This window comes from Delphinapterus leucas, chromosome 4, assembly GCF_059928025.1.
Source record: "Delphinapterus leucas isolate spDelLeu-1000000601 "Yukka" chromosome 4, BTC_Dleu_Yukka2, whole genome shotgun sequence".
NCBI lineage: Eukaryota > Metazoa > Chordata > Mammalia > Artiodactyla > Monodontidae > Delphinapterus > Delphinapterus leucas.
This window is the reverse complement of record NC_143132.1, coordinates 127,348,770-127,374,772: the sequence shown is the minus strand read 5'-3', so window position 1 is coordinate 127,374,772 and position 26,003 is coordinate 127,348,770. Positions and strand designations below refer to the sequence as shown.

The 26,003-nt window shown below is 38.6% G+C and overlaps 1 protein-coding gene and 1 pseudogene across 7 annotated transcripts in view; both read right to left on the bottom strand.

The window, feature by feature from the left end:
• The window catches only part of GK5 (glycerol kinase 5), a 77,029-nt gene that overhangs the window by 27,899 nt on the left and 23,127 nt on the right, over positions 1-26,003 (bottom strand). For 3 of the 6 annotated variants that reach the window (XR_016393128.1, XM_089911051.1, XM_089911052.1), the window contains exons 4-12: positions 17,476-17,569; positions 12,905-13,036; positions 5,532-5,552; positions 4,891-4,966; positions 4,261-4,322; positions 3,727-3,800; positions 3,462-3,522; positions 1,948-2,074; positions 636-740 (exon numbers count right to left, since the gene is read on the bottom strand). Coding sequence is in view for 5 of the 6 variants with exons in the window: in XM_089911051.1 (XP_089767177.1) it covers positions 636-740; positions 1,948-2,074; positions 3,462-3,522; positions 3,727-3,800; positions 4,261-4,322; positions 4,891-4,966; positions 5,532-5,552; positions 12,905-13,036; positions 17,476-17,569 (752 nt within the window). In the remaining variant the exon portion in view is untranslated. Of the gene's footprint in view, positions 1-635; positions 741-1,947; positions 2,075-3,461; positions 3,523-3,726; positions 3,833-4,260; positions 4,323-4,890; positions 4,967-5,531; positions 5,553-12,904; positions 13,037-17,475; positions 17,570-26,003 lie in introns of all 6 variants that reach the window. The other 3 variants (XM_022582657.3, XM_022582658.3, XM_089911053.1) reach the window with 2 other exon arrangements.
• LOC149749426 (large ribosomal subunit protein eL15 pseudogene) overlaps positions 12,649-26,003 on the bottom strand; it is a 28,697-nt pseudogene continuing 15,342 nt past the window's right edge. Inside the window, exons 3-4 of the transcript XR_016393129.1 lie at positions 23,082-24,803; positions 12,649-13,036 (exon numbers count right to left, since the gene is read on the bottom strand). The product of XR_016393129.1 is annotated as a large ribosomal subunit protein eL15 pseudogene (transcript). The remainder of the gene's footprint in view (positions 13,037-23,081; positions 24,804-26,003) is intronic.

Here is a 26,003-nt window from a genome sequence, read left to right as displayed (position 1 = left end):
CACCTGTATGATTATTTTCTTAGGAAACAAAGAATAGATCTGAGGGTCAAGGGTCTGTACTCTATAAAATGATACATGTTGCCTAATTGCCCTCCAGAAAGGCCATACTAATTAACATTCATCGCAATGGGAAACAAGAATACTTTTCTCTCTACGTTTCCATCAATGCTGAGCATCGTAGAAGTAATTAATTTCTGACAATCATAGGAGACATCAATTTTTAAATGTGTATTTCTTTGATTATTGAATTTAAACAGCATATTTTAACAGTCACTTGATTTAAAAAATACCTATTCCTCTGCCTTTTGTCCAATTTTTTGGTTATCTTTTTAAATTTTTCTAACATATGCTACAAATTGTCCTTACCAGTTTGTCTTTCAACTTTGCTACAGCATCTCTCCCTACACGTTCTAATGTTTTCTATACTTACATCTATTATTCTTTTTCTTTATGGTATCTGGCTTTAATGCCTAGCCTTTTACCATCCCAATGTCATAAAAATAACATCCTGTATTTTCTTCTAGCACGTCATTTTATTTCGTTTCATTTGAATCATCCATTCGTGCTGATCTGCGATCCTGTGGCTTTCCTGAGTTATGTCTGGCCTATGAAATCTGTTGAAACAGACGACTCACCTAACTGTTGAGCCCACTGTATGGCAGTACCGGTGTCTGCTGCATTGCCTTCAGCTAAGCACACCACTTCTTGCCCAATCTTCCACCCAATTAATGGATAAAAGCCTTAAAAACAAATAAACAATATAAGTCACACAATAAATAGTGAATTAATTACAGAGGAGTCTACAGTGGAACAATTTGATTATCTCAAAAACTAGCAACATGCCTGTGGAGTCAGACTGCCTGAGTTCAAATCCCAGCCCTCTCTCATTTTCTAGCTGTGGTCTTACAAGTTTCTAGTTTCTTAGTCTCAGTTTCCTCGACTGTAAAGTGGTCTACCTCGGAGAGCTTCTGTGAAAATAAACTGAAAAAGGACTTAGGGCAGTGCCTGGCATAGAAAAAGAACAATAAATATTAGCTTTTAGTAGCTACAAGCATATCTGTGTCTCTAGAAACACAGAAACAATATTTTAATTGAGAAATTAAAGGTTATTATGAGATTGGTTTGTCAGACAACTAACCATGCTATTGCATTTATCTGTAGTTACTAATTTTTTTTTAACTCTTTATTGAATTTGTTGTATTAGAAGGCAAAATCTTAACCACAGGACTGCCAGGGAAGTCCCCTATCTGTAGTTTCTAAACAACGTTCCTAAATAGAAACAATGATCATTCTTCTGTGTTTTTTTTTTCATTTAACTTAATTTTTATAATGATCATTTTTCCAGCTTTCATTTTCCCAGTTAGGGAAAAAGGAAGAACTTTAGGGGGGATGAAAGGCAAGAAAAACATTTTTAAATCCACCTCTTAGTAACCATGTTAGGAGACCAGAGCTCAGACTAAGAGCCCCAAGCTCTCCTGGGTGTAGTTATACAATCTAAATTTCTTGGTTTGTGCATTCCAGGATTTCCTCCATTAGAGAGAGCAAATTCTTAGCAATTGTCATTAAAACCCTAAATATGCATGGATCACTAGTTGAGAAGTACCACCGCCAAAAAGTATCACAAAAAGAAGAAATTCTAACACATAAAAGAAATTTTAGAGGCCTAGAAAGATGTTTTCAACAAATATAACATGTATTATAGGTAAATATTTGGAAAGCTGACCAAAATACCCTAGTCTTTCTGAACGTTTCCCTAAAATTTTTCTCATTTTTTAGTGCTTTTAATTTAAGAAAAAAGGGAAATGGGGATTAACTGTCTCTAAGAAGAATAATGAAAAATATTAGACAATATCCTTAATATAAAATAAGAAAATAGTGTCACAAAAGTTAAACAAGTAAAAAGAAGGGATATTTTGTTAATAAATAGGATATATTCTAACTACCTACCTCCAACACTCTGTTGAGGGTTATTTCCAGTATTAATATCCAAAAATGTCCCAGTTCCCATGGTTAACTTCACATCTCCTGTCTGGAAGCAGCATTCTCCAAACATGGCTGATTGCTGGTCAGCAACCTACCAAAAACATTCAAATATAAGACCTTGGGCCCTTAGCAGTGTTCCATTTCACTGTATCCCACTGTCTTACTTATTGTATTCTCATGGTTCACCATTTTATTTCCTTTTCCTTAAAAAAAGGAAACAGAGAGCAACAACTATATGATAGGAGTCTCTCTAGGACTAACGTTATGGGGATAACTAACGTGTCTCAGGAATTTTCAGCAGTCTACCTACTTCACCACTTTTAAGTATCATAAGAATAATCTTAGAAATAAAAGTCAGAATAAAATTTGTCCAGAAAAAAACAACTAAGATTGTTCATTTGAAACTTGCAAGCATTTTCATTCATTAGTCAAAATAACTGGCCACACAAATTTCTCTTTTAATAAGAGAGATAGGTGTATAAGTAGATGTAGGTTAAAAATATACATTTCCCAAACATACATTTTTGTTAAAAAAATTATAACTTTTTTTTTTTTCCCCACATCTCACAGCTTGCAGGATCTCAGCTCCCCAACCAGGAATTGAACCCAGGCCATGACAGTGAAAGTGCCAAATCCTAACCACTAGACCACCAGGGACTTCCCTATAACATTTTGTTAATGTAACTACATGTAGATATATATACAGCAATATTTTAAGGACCAAAACTCATCTGAAGAATGCTTTCTCACTAATCTATGTCTTCTAGCCATACCTTAATCTAAACCTGAGTCTACTAAGACTGATCCTCTCCAGGAATTTGTAACTTGAGAATTTAATTCCCCTCCCCTCACTTGATTTCTCCACCTACCATAGTGACTGTCCATCTAGGGACAGATGCTCTATACCTCCTGGTTAAGCTGTTACAGGAAATTAAAGACAAGGTCTGAGTTTCTATAATAAAGAAAGAAACCTCAAAAATCAGAAACAGCTAATTTTTCACTCATCCACAAATTCTTTACCAGCTAAGTAGATGCTGAGGAAGGATTTTATAAAATGTAAATATATTTCTTCTTTACTTTAATTGCCCTATCACGGTTTATCATTATACTATGTCATATATAAACTAAGCATTGGCCCCATCACGGTTTTTTATCTCAGAGTATTAAATACAAGCCACACATTACTCAAAATACAACATTTAAAAAAATTTAACACAGTTTTCTGGAAAACTATATATAGAGAAGTCAGAAAAGGTTATCAAATATTTCCATGATAGAACACTGGCCCACAGGTCCTTTTTCCAGAAAGTGGAGAACACTTCTGATTATATTGAGAGCCCTTTAAGTTAAAAAGAAAAAAGATACTTTAACTTTATTCTGCAAGGACCTTTTTTGTTTCTTAAATCTAATCCTAACTATTCATATACATTCATTTAGTTTATACTATACAAGGAGAAGCCCTCAAGTTTTCTACTTACCAAGGCCACTACTGGTATAGGCACGCCAAATATCTCTTCATCCACTGATCCAAAATTGTGGCTTCAAATAAAATTGGTTAAAAAGTAAGTTATAGCTCTAGAAATATTAATTCTAAAATTCAGCAAATTGTTTTTAGCGTAGGCCAAAAAGTTACATAATGAACATACAAGCACCTCAAATGTATAATAAGATGCTTTTCCCCACACAGGCCAGGTGAATTCAGGGACAATTTTGCTGGTTTCTACGTCTGATTTTCATTATTACCTCGTATCCTTCACGGGAGGCAGCAGAAAGAGCGGGATTGAAAGCAGGGAGGTGATGAGCTTACTCCAGCACATCTGAGCACAGAAACATGTCATCAGAATCCAAGCTAAATTACAGAAAAATTGGTGACTCAGAAAGAAGGGAAGGGGCTTTCCTGGTGGCTCAGTGGTTAAGAATCTACCTGCCAATGCAGGGGACACGGGTTTGAGCCCTGGTCCGGGAAGATCCCACATGCCAGGAGCATCTAAGCCAATGCACCACAACTACTGAGCTTGCGCTCTAGAGCCTGCAAGCCACAACTACTGAGCCCACGTGCACAACTCCTGAAGCCCGCGGGCGCCTAGAGCCCACGCGCCTAGAGCCCACGCTTCACAACAAGAGAAGCCACCGCAATGAGAAGCCCGCACACCACAACGAAGAGTAGCCCCCGCTCGACACAACTAGAGAAAGCCCGTGAACAGCAATGAAGACCCAATGCAGCCAAAAGTAAAATAAATAAATTCAAAAAGAGAAAAGAAGGGAAAAAAACTTTACCTCATATGGGTCAAAAAGTCCAGTTGTACTGGCATTTGAAAAATCTGTGGCAAATTCAGAACCTAAATTTATATTGGAAACAATTTATTTATGATCAGGTAGTATAAATCAACACCTATCCCTAGTTTATAGTCTCGACCTTTGTCTGCCCTCAAATTCATTCCAAAATGTGTATTTCCAGTGCAAAGTCTCCAAAGCAATTTCCCACTAAACCTTTTTGAAATTTTATACTTTACAAAAGCACTTTCAGGCACATTTCCATATCATGATTCCCAGTTTAAAGATGTGGAAAGGGGCTCAGAGAAGCAACGTGATTACCTATAGCTATACTATACGTATAGTTGCAAAGTGGTAGATTAGGAATTGAACTCAAGTCTTCCACTCTCGAAATTACGACTGTTCCTCGGTCTTATGTTTGAGGTTTCATCACAATTTTAAAATCACCCTCCTCTTAGAATAAATCTGAAATTAATCTAGCTTTAGTTTAATATGAAGTAACTACGGTACCAAAGAAACAGTATGTCTGGGATATGGAGGAAAAAGTTTCAAACGTCCACTTTTTTCAGATAGGTCATTTCTGTCAGTCAAATTCCACTTACTTGAGATACAGATCTATCAAATCATCTTTACCTTTTGTGAGCTTATGTAACAACCAGGTATCAATAGTCCCAAAGCAGCAATTTTCCTCTTCAATTGCCTTTCGCACCTTGAAAACACAACAGCACAAAATCAATTCAAAAGGCTAAATTATTAAGTGCATGACTAAGTGCCAACCACTAAATACAATATAATCCCATTTTTTATAAAAATTAATATATACATAGAGAAATAATTTCTAGAATTTACCCCCAATTGTTCTAAGCAATTACTATAGGGTATGAAAGGCTTTAGTTTTACACCAAGAATGTTTACTTTTGTGATGAAAAAAACAAAGTGTATCTCTTTTTCAGTTTAGATATACAAATATGTCTAAATATAGAAAGTCTAAAATGGGATGGCACAGTATGGCTCATAGGTCAAATCCAACCTGCTGTCTGTACCTCAAGTTAAGAACATTTTTGTAATTTTATAGTGGTTAAAAGAACAGAAAGAATACCTTGTGACAGATGAGAAGTATATGAAACTCAGATTTCCATGTCCTTAAATAAAGTTTTACTGGAACACAGCCATGCTCATTTATTTATGTATTATTTATGGCTACTTTCATGCTACGATGGCAGACTGTTTGTGACAGAATCCTTATGGCCTTTAAAGCCTAAAATATTACTTACCTGGAATGTCACAGAAAATATCTACCAAAAGAAACAAAAGAATCAAAACCTCTTTAAACTAGCTAATAGAGAAATTGGCATGCTTGTAAAGATATCATTAACTTACCGGAAAACAATTCCATAAATCCTACTTGATCACCTCTTCAACTCCTATTTGTCCTTCAAGACTAGCATTTCTTGGGTATGCCTAACCCAGTACCACACGGGCAACTTCCATATAGCCATTATCTCATAGCATCATTACTTCCCTAAGCTCCTTAAGAGCAGGAACTAGATTGCATTTATAACCCCAGCACCTAGGAGGGTTCCTTTCATATAGCACATGTTAAAAAAAAAAACTGGAGAAAATATTTGCAAACAAAGCAACTGACAAAGGATTAATTGCCAAAATATATAAGCAGCTCAATATCAAAAAAACAAACAACCCAATCCAAAAATGGGCAGAAGACCTAAATAGACATTTCTCCAAAGAAGATATACAGACTGACAAAAAACACATGAAAGAATGCTCAACATCACTAATCATTAGAGAAATGCAAATGAAAACTACAATGAGGTATCACCTCACACCTGTCAGAATGGCCATCATCAAAAAATCTACAAGCAATAAATGCTGGAGAGGGTGTGGAGAAAACGGAACCCTCTTGCACTGTTAGTGGAAATGTAAATCGATACAGCCACTATGGAGAACAGTATGGAGGTTCCTTAAAAAACTAAAAATAGAACAACCATATGACCCAGCAATCCCACTACTGGGCATATACCCCGAGAAAACCATAATTCAAAAAGAGTCATGTACCAAAATGTTCATTGCAGCTCTATTTACAATAGCCAGGACATGGAAGCAACTTAAGTGTCCATCGACAGATGAATGGATAAAGAAGATGTGCACATATATACAATGGAATATTACTCAGCCATAAAAGGAAATGAAATTGAGCTATTTGTAGTGAGGTGGATGGACTTAGAGTCTGTCATACAGAGTGAAGTAAGTCAAAAAGAGAAAAATGAATACCGTAGGCTGACACATATATGTGGAATCTAAAAAAAAAAATGGTTCCGATGAACATAGGGGCAAGACAGGAATAAAGACACAGACGCAGAGAATGGACTTGAGGACACAGGGAGGGGGAAGGGTAAGCTGGGACGAAGTGAAAGAGTAGCACTGACATATATATACACTACCAAACGTAAAATAGATAGCTAGTGGGAAGCAGCTGCATGGCACAGGGAGATCAACTCCGTGCTTTGCGACTACCTAGAGGGGTGGGATAAGGAGAGTGGGAGGAAGAGGCAAGAGGGAGGGGATATGGGGATATACATATGCATATAGTTGATGCACTTTGTTATACAGTAGAAACTAACACAACACTGTAAAGCAATTATATTCCAATAAAGATGTTAAAAAAATAAAGCTTGCTAAATAAATGAGATTTAAAAAAACAGCAAATGGAGACATTTAAGAATGAATCATATTTTAACAGTAGAAAGGATCAATAAAATGAAGACATGGGCTTCCCTGGTGGCGCAGTGGTTGAGAGTCCGCCTGCAGATGCAGGGGACGCGGGTTCGTGCCCCGTTCTGGGAAGATCCCACATGCCACGGAGCGGCTGGGCCCGTGAGCCATGGCTGCTGAGCCTGCGCTCCGCAACGGGAGAGGCCACAACAGTGAGAGGCCCGCTATCGCAAAAAAAAAAAAAAAAAAAAAAAAAATGAAGACAGATGACATGAGTTCCAAAAAAAGAAGTCATCTGTAGATTACTTATAACAAGTATTTTGAAGAGTCAAGTACTATACCACTTAACTATGGAGTACTTAAAGTAATATTATTAGATTTCAAACTCTTCTTAAATTTAGAAATTGTGATTCTAAAATTTGTTTCAGATTAGACAAAGGTTAATCTGTATTTCAGCAAGTAGCAATAACGAGTGCCAGGTAGTAAGTTCATTTGCTCATTCAAAAAATACTTGAGGGCTTCCCTGGTGGCGCAGTGGTTAAGAATCCACCTGCCAATTCAGGGGACACAGGCTCAAGCCCTGGTCCGGGAAGATCCCACATACCGCGGAGCAACTAAGCCCGTGCACCACAACTACTGAGCCTGGGTGCCACAACTACTGAAGCCTGCGCGCCTAGAGACCATGCTCCGCAACTAGAAGCCACCGCAATGAGAAGCCCGCGCACTACAACGAAGAGTAGGCCCCACTCGCTGCAACCAGAGAAAGCCCGCGCGCAGCAACACAGACCCAATGCAACCAAAAATAAATAAATAAAATAAATAAATTTATTAAAAAAAATATTTGAGAGCCAGGCCCTCTGATTGATAGGTAGTAGGCCCTTGTGAGGCTAGATGGACACAGAGTAGGTATCAGGGCTTCCTAAGGTAGGAGGACCAAGGGCAATCCTCTGCACATTGGGTTAAGACTCCAAATGGCTCTACCCTCGGAGAAAGGGTAAACTAGAAGGATGGGCTCTTATAGGAACTCCAACTCAGCTTTGAACCATCTCAATCATTAAATTGGATTGAGATAATGCTGGTGCATAGAAGAATGGAAGAAGCATACATAGATCCTATCCAGAGCAACATATGTTAAGGCTCTCGTAATTTCTACACACAAGCTCACAAATACAATGTCTAGTTCATATATATATACACACACATATACACACACACACACACATATATATGTATATATATATACACACACACATACATACAAACAAGTAGCTAGGTTCACCAAACTCATCAAGTTGTACGCATTAAATATGCATAGCTATTTGTATGCCAATAATCATACCTCAATAAAGTGGCTTAAAATTTTTTAAAAAACCAATTAAGTAACCAGGCATACAAGGAAACAAGAGAACATTGCAGGGGGTGGGGGGGAGGAGAAAGAGACAGTCCATAGGAGCTATAGATATTGGAATTAATAGCCATGGACTTTTAAAATACCATGCTAATTATGTGGGGAAAACAAGTGAAATTCTAGAACTAAAAAAATTAAGAACTTAATGGACGGGTTTTTATAATAGCACATTAGAAACAAAGAGATAAGAGATTTGGAAGACAGGTTAGAAGAAAATATCCTGAATAAAGTCCATAGAGACCAAAGAATAGAAAATATGTAAGATAGAGTGAGAGACAAAAAGGATTTAGTCAAAAGGTCTAACATACATGTAATCAGATTTTCAGAAGGAAAGAAGATAAGCAGAATGCAGCAGAAATTTATATTTGAAGATAATGGCTGAGAAATTTTCCAAATCAACAACAGATATCAAACAATGAATTTAAGACGCCCTACAAACGCCAAGCAGGTTGTCACACCTCGATAATAAGCACAGAAAATGTGTTTGATAAAGTCAACATCCAGTCATAACAAAATGTCTTGGCAAACTAGGAAAAGTAGAGAATTTCCTTAATTTGATAAAGGATAGCTAAAGAAATTTATACTAAATGTGAAATGTTGAAAGCTTTTGTTCCAAGATCAGGAATGAGAAAAGGATGTTTGTAGTCATCGCTTCTAGTCAATATATCCTGGAGGTCCTTGTCAACGCAAAGGAAAAGAAATGAGAGTAGAGTCACATTTCTACATCATATGCTATTAGAGCAGCGGGTCCCCAACCTTTTTGGCACCAGACACCGGTTTCATGGAAGACAATTTTTCCATGGACGGCGGCTGGGGGGAGGTTCAGGCAGTCATGCGAGCGATGGGGAGCGGCAGATGAAGCTTCGCTCGCTTGCCCACCACTCAGCTCCTGCTGTGCAACCCCGTTCCTAACAGACCGCCGACCAGTACCAGACCCCTGTATTAGGGAATTGCAAATTAAACCAATGAGATACTATGTCACACCTATCAGAATGGCTAAAATCCAAAACTGACATCAAATGTTAGCAAGGATGTGAAGCAACTGCCATTCATTGTCGGTAGAAATGCAAAATGGTACAACCACTTTGGAAGACAATTTAGCAGTTTCTTACAAAGCTAAACATAGTCTTACCATATGATCCAGCAATCACATACCTAGGTATTTACCCAAACGAGGTGAAAATTTATGTTCATACAAAAACCTCCACACAAATGTTTACAGCAGCTTTATTCATAATTGCCAAAAACTGGAAGCAATAAGATATCCTTCAATAGCTGACTGGATAAACACACTGTGATACATCTACACAATGAAATACTAATTAGTGGTAAAAAGAAATAAGCTATCAAACCACAAAAAGACATGGAGAAACCTTTAATGCATATTGTTAAGTGAAAGAAGCCAGTCTGAAAAGGCTACATTCTGTATGATTCCAACTATACAACATTCTGGAAAAGGCAAAACTATATAAAGACAGTTAAAAAAAAAAATCGGTGGTTGCCAGCGTTTCAGGGGTAAGAGGAGAGGGATGAATAAATGAAATGCAGGGGATTTTTAGTCAATGAAACTATTTTGTATGATACTGTAATCATAGATACATTACATTAATAATATTTTATAATAATGTGTTACTGCTGATTCATCAATTGCAACAAATGTAGCATATTAATGCAAGATGTTAATAACAGGAAAACCGTGTTGGGGGGAATATGGGAACTCTGTACTTTCTGCTCAATGTTTCTGTAAACCTAAAACTCCTCTAAAATTAACATGTACTAATTTTTTTAAAGGACAAAAGATTTATTCCGCTTGTATATGTCTTCTTGAGTCAGTTTGGGTAGTCTGTGCATTTCTGGGAAGTTTTCCATTTTATCTAAGTTATCTAATTTGGCATACACTTGTTCATAGTATTGCTTAATAGAGCTTTGTACTTCTGTGAAGTTGGAATTAATGTTCCCTCTTTCATTCATAATTTCAGTTATTTGGATCTTTCTCTCTTTTCTTTTTCTCGTTGTCAGTCTAGCTAATCTTTTCGAACCAACTTTTGGTTTTGTTGATTTTTTCAACTGTTTTTCTATTCTCTGTTTCATCAATTTTCACTCTAGCCTTTATATTACTTTCCTTCTGCCTGCTTTGGGTTTAGTTTGCTCACCTTTTTCCAGTGTCTTAAGGGAGAATATTAGATTTGTTTTCATGTAGTCTCTCTATGTAATATAGTCTTGTTCTAAAATTCCCTGTAAAGACTACTCTTGCTACATCATATCTTAGTATACTGTGTTTTCATTTTCATTCATCTCAAAATTTTTCTAATTTCTCTTGATACTTCTTCTTTTACCCATTGATTATTTAAAAGTGCTTTGTTTAATTTCCACATATTTTTGAACTTCCCAAATTTCTTTCTGCTACTTACTTCTAATTTCATTCCTTTGTAGTCATAGGAATACTTTGTATAATTTCAGTCCTTTTAAATTTATTGAGACTTGTATTATGGTGTGGCATACGTTCTATCCTGGAGCAGGTTCCATGTGCACTTAAGAAGGATGTATATTCTGCTGTTACTAGTTTTCCATAAATGTCTATTAGGTCTAGTTGGTTTATGCTATTCAAGTTTTCTATTTCCTTGTTGATCTTCTCTCTAGTTGTTCTAACTACCACTGGTGAACTGTTTATTTACACCTTCAGTTCTGTCAGTTTTTGCTTCCTGTATTTCGGAGCACTGTTATTATGTGCATTATTGTCATATATATTTTTTTTGGTTGTGCAGCTCAGCATGCAGGATCTTCCCTGACCAGGGATGGAACCTGTGCCCCCTGCAGTGGAAGTGTGGAGTCTTAACCACTGGAATGCCAGGGAAGTCCCAATTGTTATATATTTCTGATGGATGGGCTTCTTCTTATAAAATGCCCTTATTTTCTCTAGCAACATTTTTTTGTTTGTTTTTAAAGTTTGTTTCGTCTGATATTAGATAGTCACTTAGCTTGTGTTTGCTGTTTGCATGGAAATCTTTTCCACTCATTTGCTTTTTAAAAAAATATTTTATTGAAGTATAGTTGATTTACAATGTTGTGTTAATTTCTGCTGTACAGCCACGTGATTCTATATACATATACATACATTCTCTTTCATATTCTTTTCCATTATGGTTTATTACAGGATACTGAATATAGTTCCCTGCACCATACAGTAGGACTTTGTTGCTTATCCATCCTATATATACTAGTTTGCATGTGCTAATCCCAACCACTCAATCCTTCCCTCCCCACTCCCCCTTCCCCTTGGCAACCACAAGCCTGTCTTCTCTATGTCTGTGAGTCTGTTTCCGTTGCATAGATTCCATCCATTTACTTTTAACTGATTTGTATTTTTGAATCTAAATTATGTCTCCCATAAGGCAGCATATAGTTTGATTTTGCTTTTTTATCCAGTCTAAAACCACAATGAAATATCACTACCTACCCACCAAAATGACTAAAATTAAAAAGACTTATAGGACTTCCCTGGTGGTGCAGTGGTTGAGAGTCCGCCTGCCGATGCAGGGGACACGGGTTCCTGCCCCTGTCCGGGAGGATCCCACATGCCGCGGAGCAGCTGGGCCCGTGAGCCATGGCCGCTGAGCCTGCGCTCCACAACGGGAGAGGCCACAACAGTGAGAGGCCCGCGTACCGCAAAAAAAAAAAAAAAAAAGACTGATAATATCAACTATGATGGTAAATGAAATTATAAATTCCCTCCTTCACTGATGAGGGGTGTGTAAATTGTCAAAAACTGTGGAAAAATGTTTGATATTATCCACTAAAGGGGAAAATATATATACACATTCATGCCCTAAAAATTCCATTCCCATGCATAGATACAGCAGAAATGCATTTACATAGCATTATTCATAATGGCCCAAAATGTACATTTGGAAATAACTCAAATGTACATGAACAAAATGGATAAATGGATAAACTATGTAAAATCATATACTGAACACTAAATAGCAATGAAAATATAAGGAAATTAATTTACATAAAATTTGGTCATATTTCACAAATATGTTAAGCAAAAGGAGTCAGACACAAAAGAATAAGCACTGTATGATTCCATTTACAAAATTCAAAAATATTCAGGCAAAGAAAGCTAAAGTGTAGTGTTGAGGAATAAACATGTAAATTGTAAAAGTGGAAAAAAAATGTAATACATAGTGCCACAGTGTTCTAGTTCTTGATTCGAGTAGTGTTACACAGGTATTTGCTCCACAAAATATCACTGAGTGGTACATTTTTGTTTTGTTCACTTTTCTATATGTGCCATGACTCACAATAAAAAGGTTTTAAAAAAACAAACTGAGTAAGGATTCCTTGTCTTCCATCCCAATGTGGTGGACACTTAATTTTCCCTCAAATAAGCAAATTATTATCTTTATTCCTTGCATTTTTCTCATCCCTATAATCTAGACACACATACACACGCGTGCGCGCACGCACGCGCGCACACACACACACACACACACACTCTTTCCTTACCTCAGTCAGGTTCTGCAAAATCCAGGCCAATCTCAAAGAAACATGTTGGGTTGTGAAAGTGAACAAACTGGCTGCTAAAAATCGTTTACTTCTAGTGAAAAAGTGCAGCACTCGGCAGGAGCTGTGTATGAGCTATTTAAAAAAAAAAAGATACTTTAGGAAAATGCATTTAATGGTGTTTGATGTTTCTATATTAAATTTCATACACATGCAAACAAACCCAATAGCAAACAATTTATTTAACTACTTATAAAGTGCTCTCAGCACTTGAGGAGATCCAGCAAAGCACCCTAAGAGGACAATTTGCATTCTAAATTATGAAATGTGACACATCTACTATGAACTTCTTTAGCAAACACTAGAGGCTCAAGTACTTATAAAAGTCTTTTAAAAATAACTATTTTCTACCTCTTTACCTATTTTTAACTATGGAAGTAAAGGTAGAGTCAAGGGAGAAGGCTATTTTTCTATTAGAAATATATTGTTAATCAAGTTAGTATTAACTCAGAAGGGAAGCTCCCCCTACACATTAAGTGCTTAAAATTTGGGATAAGAGATTTTATTTAATACTATTTATATTTATCTAATGATTGAAGATGAAACATACAGTTTTCAATTTACTTTTTCGTATGCAAAACCTTTAGCTGAAAAAAAAAAAGCCTTATACAGAAAACTAGCATTGAGTTTTAAGGTTTGTAAGACATAATAAAAAAACCCAAAAAACCACAACAAAATAAACCCTTATCCTGCTACCTAACTAGAAGGATGCAGATGGACAATTCAACTTCTGAAACTGATGTTGGACAAAACATTCATTTATAGAGAATTTACCTACTTTATGCATTTTTTTCCTATTATTCCCACCCCTCCCCAAAATAAATGGAAAGATTTTGGTTTATTTATTTAAAATAGAAATAAATTTATTTTTCTTTCATTTTTAGCATAATGCATCAATCAAGAAATGTGTAGACTCAGTTCTCTCTACATTTCAGTTTTGTCCTTATTTTTTTTTTTTGAACAATGAGGCTCATTTTAATTTTTTTCACCTTGTTTTCTTTTTGGTGAAAACATTTATGCTCTACTCCCTTAGCAAATTTCAGTTATACGGTACAGTATTATGAACTAGTCACCATATTATGCATTAGATCCCCAGACCTTATTCATCATTATAACTGAAAGTCTGTATCCTCCTTTTCACCCTGTTCAGTACTCAAACCTTCTGCACTTCCTTATATTTTACATTACTTATTAAATATAAGACCTTTTCAAAGTATTTAAGGTGAACACCCAGAATCCTTCTTCTGATGTGTTATATGTTAAGAAACATTTCGAACTGAAATGAGTTCTTCTTCCATAAGCAACTATACTTTTCCATATAAAAACTTAGATTTAGGATCCTTCAGGGATCTTCTGTTAAAATGCAGATACTTTGGCAGGGGCACACAAAAAGTACTAAGAGTTCTAATACCTGCACTTTTTGTCAACATATGAACGAGGAACACTTTTGTTCATATATTTAACAAATATTTATTGAGTACCTTCCATGTACCAAGAAGTGCGCTAGGTCCTGAGAAAACAGAGTGAACAAGAGGCAGAATCCCTGCCTTCTTGAAATTTACATTCTAGTGGGAAGAGACAGACAAATACGTAATCAAATCAATAAATGAGATAATCTAAGAAGACACTGGTTGTAAGATGAACCACTATTTAACGTACTAGCAAAAAAGTAAAAAATCCTGCTAGTTAAATTATGACATAGTTGTAAGATATAAATTATGGTTAAAATGACCAAAAAGCCCCTGATGATTAAAAAATGTATCCTAGTTAAAAATCATCCTTTTCAAAATTGGAAAAAAAATGTATGTCTTACAACTCATACATTGCTGGTGGGAATGCAAATGGTACAACCACTTGGGAAAAAGTATGGCAGTTTCTTACAAAATAAAACATGCAGTTACCCTATAACCTAGCAATCATCCTATTGGGGTATTTATCTCAGAGAAATGAAAACTTATGTTCACATAAAATTCCATAAACAAATGTTCATAACAGCTTTATTTGTCATAGCCCAAAACTGGAATTAGCACAGATGTCCCTCAACAGGTGGTACATCTGTACCACTGAATACAACTCAGCAATACAGAGGAAACAAGCTATTGATACATGTAACAACCTGCATTCTCCAGAGAATCATACTAAGTGAAAAAAGCAAATCAAAAACATGTTTTATGCTGCATGATTCCACATATATAACATTTTTGAAATAAGAAAAATGTGTAATGGAGGACAGATTAGTGGTTGCAAGGAGCTAGGGATGGGAGAGGGTGGGGAGGTACACAGGAGAGTGGTGAATGTGGTTATGAAAAGCAACATGAGGGAGGGATCCTTGTAGTGATGGAACAGTTCCGCGTCTGTTCATCATCCTTGCGGTGACAGATACGTGAACATATGGAAAAAACTGTACAGAAACTAAAACACATACACATACCTACAGATGGAACTGAGTACAAGTAAAACTGGGGAAATCTGAATAAGATCTATGGATTATATTAATGTCAATATCCTGGTTGTAACATTATGCTATAGTTTTGTAAAATGTTACCCCTGGGAGAAACTGCAAAGCCTGTAAAGGATCTCTATTATTTCTTTCAACTGCATGTGAATCTACAATGACCTCGATTAAAACTTCAATTAAGAAATGTACACCTCAGAGTCTCTGAAATTTGATGAGTGCTGTGAAAGAAATAAAGGACAGTAATAGAGATCGGATTGGGGGGGTGAGGAGTGCTACTATGAATAGGATGGCAGAGAAGGGCTCCCACAGAGGAGGTGGTGGTGAGGCTGCACCCTGAAGGATGAGAAGGATCCAGCCATGGTGGCAGAGAGAGCCCCTTGCAGATACAAGGGCCTTCAGGTAAGAAAGGGCTTGAGGGCTGACAAAGCTGGAGCCTAATCCTTAGCAGCTTCAGGGAGAGAGGGGTCTGGGAAGGGGTCAGAGCTGGAGACAGGATCAAACTCTGATAAGGAGTTGGGACTTTTATGCTAAAAGCAAAGAGAAGCCTTAGCAACCAACAGGCAAGAATCAGAACAGTGAGAGGAAGCATGGGTGCCTGGCGTGACTGGAGGAAACTGTGGTGCCAGGAGATTGCCACCACACCCCAATTACTTCACCACTTTGCCTGTGGGTAGCCTTGGCTAAATGCATGACCTTGGTGCTCGCTCTGGCACATCCTCCCTAAACATTTCCAAGAACCTGAGTCAACAGACCATAAGCATCTGGAAAAGGATGATTATAGGGTAGGGTTCCTTCACTGGCAGGACCAGCTCTGCAATTTTGTGTGCTAAACTCCATGAGTCTGTTTGTGTGCATTTCTCTGCTAAGAGAGGTCAAAATTTATATCATATACCTGTTCAATATCAAGTAGACAAGTGCTTTAAATGCTCAGTTTTGTGCTTGATGTCAGTTTTTCATCACGATTTGAGATCTGGGGCTTATACTACAGAAATAAATGTTTTCACAATTTATTTTAAAAGGAATAAAAGTTTTATTAAACACCTCACTGACTAACTTAAGGAACATCCAATGACTTGACCTATTAAAAACTAAAATTATATATTAAAGTATAACACTGCACATTATAAATAGTATAATTTTAAATTATATCATTCAAAGTTCACAGTATTTCCTTAAAACCACTTTCAACTCTCTTACTCTATCTTTCCCATGAACAGCACCTCTCAGTATTCAGCCTCACAAGTTATTAAAGCAAGGTGCATTTTTACATATTAAACTAACAAAAAAAATCATTGTGGGTGGGCCTATGGCAGATTTGTTTCACTCATGCATCGCTGTCATATTCTATAATGTATTCAAGTTTGTTTTCATATAAAATTAATGTCTCCGAACACCTATCAAGGAAAACTGATGCTGCAGACGCTCCCCATGCACCACCTGGTAGGGGCAGCCTAACTGAGAAGGCATTTAACTGTGTGGCATTAGAAGCATTCAAACAATCAATATGCAATATTGATTGTAAGACCAAAGATCGCAGGTTTCAACATATTTGAGGAGCTGGAAAATTGTCTCGCTCTTTAGCTCGGTAGTCTCACACTTCAGAGTGAGATGCTACTACGGCTGTCATTGTAGTCAGCATCATCGTCTGCCAGGCATCATGGTGAAAGCTTGTGGCAGTCTATCTCAACGTCCATTAACCATTTTTATAGCAAAAGATGATAAAACCTGGACATAGTCTGTACCTTTTCTGGACATAGTCCGTTTTTTTTCAATTTCTCCAGGAATGGAAATGAATTCTCACTAACTTGTGAACCTCTGGTCCCCCCCAAACCTCCTCATCACTTCCTGATGTGCAGCTGTTAAGGACTTCGGTCCACCAGCACGCTCTTGGGTGACTACTGTTAAATTTCACTGGGGTGGGGAGTGTGCATGTGTGTATTTTCTGCTTAATGTCCTAAGACATCATCAGTAGATGATACAATTCTGCCTACGGCTAAAGGACATTTACAGGAAAAAACAGCAACAACCAAATCACCGAACGTAAGAAAAAGATTACCTTCATTAAAAGAGAACTATTCCAAGATTTTACAAGTTCAATAGCTCTTAGGTCTTGCCAACTAATGAAGTTGTGGAAATGCTTTCCCGTTTTCCTAAGAAAAATGGAAACAGTATTTTGAGACTCAATATAAATCAGAGACTATATTATATAAAAGATCTGTCACAAGAGAAAACAAAATTAGAAGCCAAACTGTAATTTCAACATATGATTTAATTAATTGGGGCTTTCTGAATGCCTTCTTCTCTTTGATTTGATAAATTGAACACACTTTGTAACAATTATGTGATGTACAGTATAAAATTTTAGATCAGATTCTATCCAAAAAATCTTCTTTTTGAAGCATTACAATGTATACACTTCCAAAAACAAAACTGATGAAAAGCCTTCAAAGACTTGCTCATACAATTTTAAAAGCAAGATAAAGAAGCCAATACTTTCTCTTTTCATTGTACTTATCTTAATATACACAATCAGATAAAAACTTCTGTACCTACAGAACAGCTAAAATGTAGCCTGAGCCTGTTTATTTTCTTTATAAGTTTATTTTTGGCTGCGTTGGGTCTTTGTTGCTACACATGGGCTTTCTCTAGTTGCAGCAAGCGGGGGCTATTCTTCGTTGTGGTGCACCGGCTTCTCATTGTGATGGCTTCTCTTTTTGCAGAGCACAGGCTGTAGGTGCACGGGCTTCAACAGTTGTGGCATGTGGGCTTCAGTAGTTGTGGCATGCGGGCTCAGTAGTTGTGGCTTGCGGGGTCTAGAGCACAGGCTCAGTAGTTGTGGCGCACGGGCTTAGTTGCTCCGCGGCATGTAGGATCTTCCCGGACCAGGGTTCAAACCCGTGTCCCCTGCATTGGCAGGCGGACTCTCAACCACTGCGCCACCAGGGAAGTCCCCTATGTTTAGTTTCTGAGGAACTGCCAAACCGTTTTCCACAGCAGCTGCACCATTTGACATTCCAGCAACCAGTATGTAAGAGTTCCAATTTTTCCATATCCTCACCAACACTTGTTAGTTTACATTTAAAAAATTATAGCCATCCTGGGAGATGTGAAGTGGTATCTCATTGTGGTTTTGATTTGCATTTCCTCAATGACTAATGATATTGAGCACCTTTTCATGTGCTAGTTGACCATTTGAATATTATTTAAACCCTTTTTCCATTTATGAATTAGGTTTAGGCTTTGGTGTTGTTGCTGAGCTGTCAGAGTTATTTATATTCTCTGGATATTAATTCTTTATCAAATATATGATTTGCAAATATTTTCTCCCATTTTATGAGTTTTCACTTACTTTAAAGTGTCCTTTTTTTTTTCTTTCTGTTTTTCACCTTTATTAATGGGATCACAGCATTCACATACATCATGAATACGGTACATCTTTTTCCTTTAGTGATCCAAACGATCACGATTATCATTACGACAAATCAGAGAAGTGATTCTCTTATTGTTATTTTTTAATAAATTTATTTATTTATTTATTATTATTTAATTATTTTTGGCTGCGTCGGGTCTTAGTTGCTGTGCGCAGGCTTTCTCTAGTTGCAACAAGCAGGGTCTACTCTTCGTTGCGGTGCGCGGGCTTCTCACTGCGGTGGCTTCTCTTGTTGTGGAGCACGGGCTTTAGGCACGTGGGCTCAGTAGTTGTGGCTTGCGGGCTCCAGAGCACAGGCTCAGCAGTTGTGGCGCACTGGCTTAGCTGCTCCGCAGCATGTGGGATCTTCCCGAACTGGGTCTCGAACCTGTGTCCCCTGCACTGGTAGGTGGATTCTTAACCACTGTGCCACAGGGAAGTTCCTCTCCTATTGTTTTAGTCCTCCATCTTAAATTACAAACCAAACATACCAAGACACATACCTTCCATATTACATGCTTCAGTCAGTTTTCAGATATCTAACTGTAGATTTAAGATATCAATGGCTATAAATTTTTTCAGACATTTTTTTTTTTTTTTTTTTGAGGTACACGGGCCTCTCACTGTTGTGGCCTCTCCTGTTGCGGAGCACAGGCTCCGGACGCGCAGGCTCAGCGGCCATGGCTCACGGGCCCAGCCGCTCCATGGCATGCGGGATCCTCCCGGACCGGGGCACGAACCCATGTCCCCTGCATTGGCAGGCGGACTGTCTACCACTGCGCCACCAGGGAAGCCCTCAGACATTTTTAAAATGCAAATTATACATTATGTCAAAATAATTTCAGCATGACTTTATTTCTTATTATTCTGTACTAAATTTAGGGCTCTTCTCAGTTTCTACTTTGGACAGTTCCAATAGTTAAGAAAATTAAAGAAAAATTACTCATCATAAATAGAAGAAAATATCTTGATAGTATTCTTTGATGCACAAAAGTTTTTAATTTTGATAAAATTCAACTTACCTATTTTTTTCATTTGTTAGCTGCACTTTTTCTTTTTTTAAAAAATCTTATTTTGGCCGTGCAGCATGCGGAATCTTAGTTCCCCGACCAGGGATCGAACCTGCACCCCCTTCTCTGGAAGCGCAAAATCTCAACCACTGGACTGCCAGGGAAGTCCCTGTTAGCTGGATTTTTGATATCATTTAAGAAGTCATTGCTGGGGCTTCCCTGGTGGCACAGTGGTTGGGAATCTGCCTGCCAATGTGGGAGACGCAGGTTCGAGCCCTGGTCTGGGAGGATGCCACATGCCGCTGAGCAGCTGGGCCCATGAGCCACAACTATTGAGCCTGTGCTCTGAAGCCGGCAAGCCACAACTACTGAGCCTGCACTCTTTGAGCCCGTGAGCCACAACTACTGAAGCCTGTGCTCCTAGAGCCCGTGCTCCGCAATGAGAAGCCACAGCAATGAGAAGCCCCTACACTGCAACGAAGAGTAGCCCCCGCTCGCCGCAACTAGAGAAAGCCCACGGGGCAGCAATGAAGACCCGACGCAGCCAAAAATAAAATAAATTTTTTAAAAAGTCATTGCTAAATCCACAGTAATGAAGATTTCCTCTGTTTTCTTCTAAGAGTTTTATAGTTTTCTGTTTTAAAGTTAGTGTTTTATCCATTTTTTAAAGTTAATTTTTGTATGTGGTATATGGTAAGAGTCCAACTTCTTCCTTTTGCAAGTGGATGTCCAGTTTTCTCAGCATTATTTGTTGAAGAGACTGTTCTTTCCCTATTGTCTGGTCATGGCTCCCTGGTATAAAACCAAGTGACCACAGTATTAGTTTTCTTGGATTGCCATAACAAAGGTCACAAATTGGGTGACTAAAACAATAGCAATGTATTGTCTCACGGTTCTGGAGGCTAGAAGTCCAAAATCATGGTGTTGGCAGGGCCGTCCTCCCTCTGAAACCTGTAAGGGGATCCTCCCTTGCCTGGGAGGATCTGGTAGTTTGCAGCGATCTTTCCTTCACATGGTGTTCTCCCTGTGTCTGTCTTCACATGGCAGTCTTCATATGAGGAAACCAGTCATATTTGATGAGGAGTCCACCTCACCCTGCGTTATGATCTCATTCTAATTTAAATAATTACATCTGCAATGACCCTATTTCCAAAGGTTACGTTTTGAGGCACTGCTGTTGAGTTATTTCCCCAAAATCTCCTTCGCTCCTAAGTGTGAGATTACTAAGTCAAAGAGTAAGACAATTTTCCAGCTCCTCAAATGTGATGAAACCTGCAATATTTGCTGTTATAATCAATATTGCATATTGATTGTTTTAACACTTTTAATGCCACACAGTTAAATGCCTTCTCAGCTAGGCTGCCCCTTCCAGATGGTGCATGGGCAGTGTTTGGAACAACAGGTTTCCTTAATAAGTATTTGGAGACATTAATTTTAGATGAAAGCAAACATGAATATATTATAGAATATGAGAGTAATGCATGAGTGAAACAAATCTGTCATAATCTCACACACATTGATTTTTCTTTTTGTTAGATTAAGGTATAAAAATGCACCTTGCTTTAGTAACTTGTGAGGTTGAATACTGGGAGGTGCCGTTTAAAGGAAAGACAGAGTAATTAAGGGAGTTGAAAAGGTTTTAAGGAAAGGCATGAATCCTGAACTGTATGGTTTTATACAGTTTTTGTAATGTGTAGTATTATACCTTAATGTATAGTTTCAGTTTTTAACAGATAAATTCAAACATTCCTTAAGTTGACTAATTACTTAACTCAGGTAAGTGAGATTTTTTCAAGTTTTATTCCTTTGAAAATAAGTGTAATAACTCTAGAAATCTGCTTTTCCCACTCCTCAGGGATTGCCATTTCTTCCTGGCTGAGGGCTGTCAATTTGTGACTTTTCCGAACGACTTTGGCAAAGTATGTATTCCTTGTTGGTGTGTGGTCGCTGAAGTTTCTGAAACGTCTGTTATGTTTTCTCTGTGATCGGCTAGTGATCTGACGAACATTTTCTAAAATGTGTGGCCTCGCAAACCCCCAAAAGATACTGGCCCTTTAAATCTTCCAACAGACGCTGCCAAAGGAAGCAGCTGCAGCTGAGAGGGGCAGAACCTAGGTAAGCATCTGTGCCAATTCTTCAGGGCATTGCAAAATCTACCAAAGTACATAGGCCCACATTTTGGTAGGACAAAGTTCTCAGCCCTCATTCCTGGAATGTGGGCCGCTTTCCCCACATGTGCAGTAGGGCTGAAGAATGGAGGCTGGTGGCTGGTTTGCACATGTCCTCCCTTACCCAAGGATAGCAGCCTCTACCTTTATCCAGCAGTCCCCTAGCTGTTATAAGGTCGGATCAGGTTCCAGAGTTCTGAAAGAGCTTATTCCAATCTCTCCAAATCAACAATTGCTTTGGTGGAGGGACCAACCCCTATAGCTTCCCACTCCACTATTTTGGTGATGTCACTCTCTACCCCTTGGCTTACAAGTTAACTATGTACCTTTTCAATACCTAATCTGGGATTAATCTAACTTTCTTCTGGGTTCACTTTCAATGTCAGAACCATTGAGAGGAGTTGGAGGAAAGTCCCATAGCCTTGTGAATTGGTACCATACCTATGAGATACAAGCTCGTCTGCTCTCTCAAAGTCACTTAAAATGATGAAAGTCTCTCTCTTGTCCCTAATTAGTTTCCTCTCCATTCCCCACCAATGGCACATCTAACTTTTCACTAGATTTCTCAAGCCCTAGGCCACCACTTGCCTCCTGTTTCTCAAGGGAAGTAAGGACACAGGAAATGACTTTCCTCAACTCTCTACTCCTCCAGCTACACCTACAGTGATGGTGCATCTCACTCTTGGGTCAGAGGAGAAGCTTTCCCTCTCCAAGTCTAAGGCTGGCACCTCCACCTGTACTCTCTTTATCCATGCCTTCCTGTCTCTTCTATCACTTCATTTCGCAAACATTCCTGCAACTGTCTTCTCTAAACTTGCTTAAATCTCCCCATATTTGACCCACGATACCTCCCCACCCAACTAAGCCCTCTCAGTTTCCATATCAATTCCTACTACCTCAACTACATACAATTCAAATGCAATTTAGATTCCCAATCATTCATGAAAATTACATTCACTACGTTCATCAATGTAGTTATTTATTTATTTAGTATTGCTTTCTTTCTTTTTTTTTTCTTTTTTTGGCCGAGTGGCTTGCGGGATCTTAGTTCCCTGACCAGGGATTGAACCCTCACCCTCAGCAGTGAAAGCGCCAAGTCCACCGGATCTCCGAGGACTTTCTTCGTTGTGGTGCGCAGGCTCCTCGTTGTGGTGGCTTCTCTTGTTGCGGAGCACAGGCTCTAGGCGCGTGGGCTTCAGTAGTTGCAGCACGCAGACTCAGTAGTTGTGGCTCACAGGCTCAGTAGTTGTGGTGCACGGACTTAGTTGCTCCATGGCATGTGGGATCTTCCTGGACCAGGGTCTCAAACCCATGTCCCCTGCATTGGCAGGTGGATTCTTAACAACTGTGCCACCAGGGAAGTCCTGAGGTGTCTTTTTGATATGAGATCAGAGACCTGAATAAGCAACAGCTTTCAAAGAGACTTCCAGTTTCAGCCTCACTCCCCTCAAACCCACTGTCCATGCTGCTTTAAGAATACTCTTTCTAAAATATAAATTTGGTCACACTGCTCTCCTGCTTAACAGCTTTTGAGTTTCCCACTGCTTATAAGGGGTAAACTCTTTACCACAACCAATGGCCTTCTCTGGTCTGGGTCCCTGCCTTCCTCTCCAGGTTCATCGCAATCAAAGCCTTGAGTGCCTACTATGTGCCAGGTACTGTTCTCGGTGTGAAGGACCCTGTGAGGACAGGGCAGATGAAAGTCCCAACACTCATGGAACTTCTTAATTCTATGGGAGAGATGTAATTTTTAAAATGTGTAAACAAGTAAATAAAAATTTTAGACATGAAGTGATTTTAGATATGAAAAATTTTAGTGATGAGTGATAGGAAGAAAATAAAATGGTAAAGTCACAGGTAAATAAAATGGTCAGGGAAGGCCCCTTAGAAGAAGTGATCTTTGAGGTGAGCTCCAAATGATGAGGAAGGGAAGATCTTGGGTAACAGAGCTCCAGGCAGGAGGAGCAGCAGGCACAAAGCTCGAAGGCAGGAATCGGTGGAGAGCGTTCAAGAAGCAGGCCGCGGGGTGGCTGCAGCACAGAGCATAGCAGGAGGGTTGGTCAGAGATGAGGTTAGAGTCAGGAAGGAGTGAGAACACTTGGGTGTGGTGCCTTCCCGATGTCACTGCTTGAATTCCAGAGCCCTTTATCTTGTTTATTTTTAGTTTTTTTGGCTGCACTGCACAGCTTGCAGGATCTTAGTTTCCCAACAAGAGACTGGACCGCGTCCTCAGCAGTGAAAGCACGGAGTCCTAACCACTGGGCCGCCAGGGAACTCCTTCCAGAGTCCTTTAGATGCTTCAGACGCACCATGCTCTTGCATCTCCCGCCTCTGCCAGTGGTTTGTTCTCTCCACTAAGGGAACTCCTACTCATCCTTCGAGACTTGGCTCTGTGAAACGTTCCCTAACTCCCACTTCTAGGCTATTCAGTCACCCCCTCCGGCTCCCTCATTAAGGTATAAAGCAGTCCTGCAGAGCAGACGTCTGTCAGCTGCACCCTCACTATGTACACGTCTGTATCTAACACTAGACTGTGAGCCTCCTGAGGGAACAGTGAATTCACTTTCAGATTCTCACCACCTAGCCCAGATACAAAAGAGGTATTTGATTGATAAATGAATAAACGCTGCTCTGCTAATGAGAACTATCAGACTGGGTTTGTCAGAAATGAAATCTATTGATATATGATTCTTTGGAGCCATTCTACAACAGCATCTACTTACATACTTAAATCCGATGTTTTCACTGGTTCATCAAATATTTATACAGCAATTTCTGCCAGAAGCTGGGGATACAGCTGTGAACAGAGACATGGCATCGTTGCCCTTATGAATATATTTTCTACCAGGGAAGTCAAACAAATAATCAATTACTCAGTTGCTTACTTACAAAAGGAACAAGTCCATGAAGGGTACCATGGGTGTCTTAACGGGGAGACTCTACCTTGTCTGGGAGGTCAGGAAAGCCTTCTTTGAAAAGTGACAACAGAACTGAGCTCCAAAGGATAAGTAGGAACAAACAAGGAGGGTGAACATTCCCAACAAAATGTATTATATGTCCAAAGGTGCTAAGGCAGGATGGGGCATGATGTGTTAAAGGCTGGTGTAGCTGAAGAACAAAGAGGGGAGAAGATCACAAAGTGAATGTGGCATCATTAATTCGTAACATGAAGATGATATATAATGCTGATCTCAAGTAATAGCCCATGTTTTAACATTCACTTGTGGTGACTTACGTTTGTTTTAGCTCTATCAACAGTAAAAGGAAAAAGAGAGGGAAAACAAGAATGCAGTATTGTAAATGAACTGTCTTAAACCTCTCTAACACAGTGTACCATTCTTGGCTCTGAATCTATTTTGTGCCATAAATAATTGCTAAGAACCATTAACACAAGTAGCAAGTGCCACAGTGAAAGATATATTTGGTGCTGAGTGAATGCAGACTAATTTAGATACTTGCATTATGAGACTGTAAATTCCTGGAGGGCTGCTGTTCTGATGCATCTTTATATTCAAATCAGCAACTAGCACAATGCCTTACTTGCGATGAGCCCTCAAACAGTTACCAAGTGTATCCCGGTGCAGGGACTCATGGCTTATGCTACTAATTGGCACACACCCTGATCTGAGGTTAGTTGGCAGAAGCCTCCCTGAGAGACACAGTGTCAGAAGAAAGAAAACAACTCAAGATTTTTTTTTTAGAACAAAGTGAATTTAAAACAACCAAAATGGAGGAGTTATCATTTACAGTTGTTTTAGAAAACAGGCTAAACACAACCACTGATCAAATATGTTGAAAAAAATTTTAACCTGAAGCATATGAAGAAAACTCAAGGACTGAAAAGAGTTAAAAAAAAAAAAAGAGTTTCGGCGAATAGGCAGAAGATGGCAGAGTAGAAGGACATGTGCTCACTCCCTCTTGTGAGAGCACCAGAATCACAACTAACTGCTGAACAATCATCGACAGGAAGACACTGGAACTCACCAAAAAAGATACC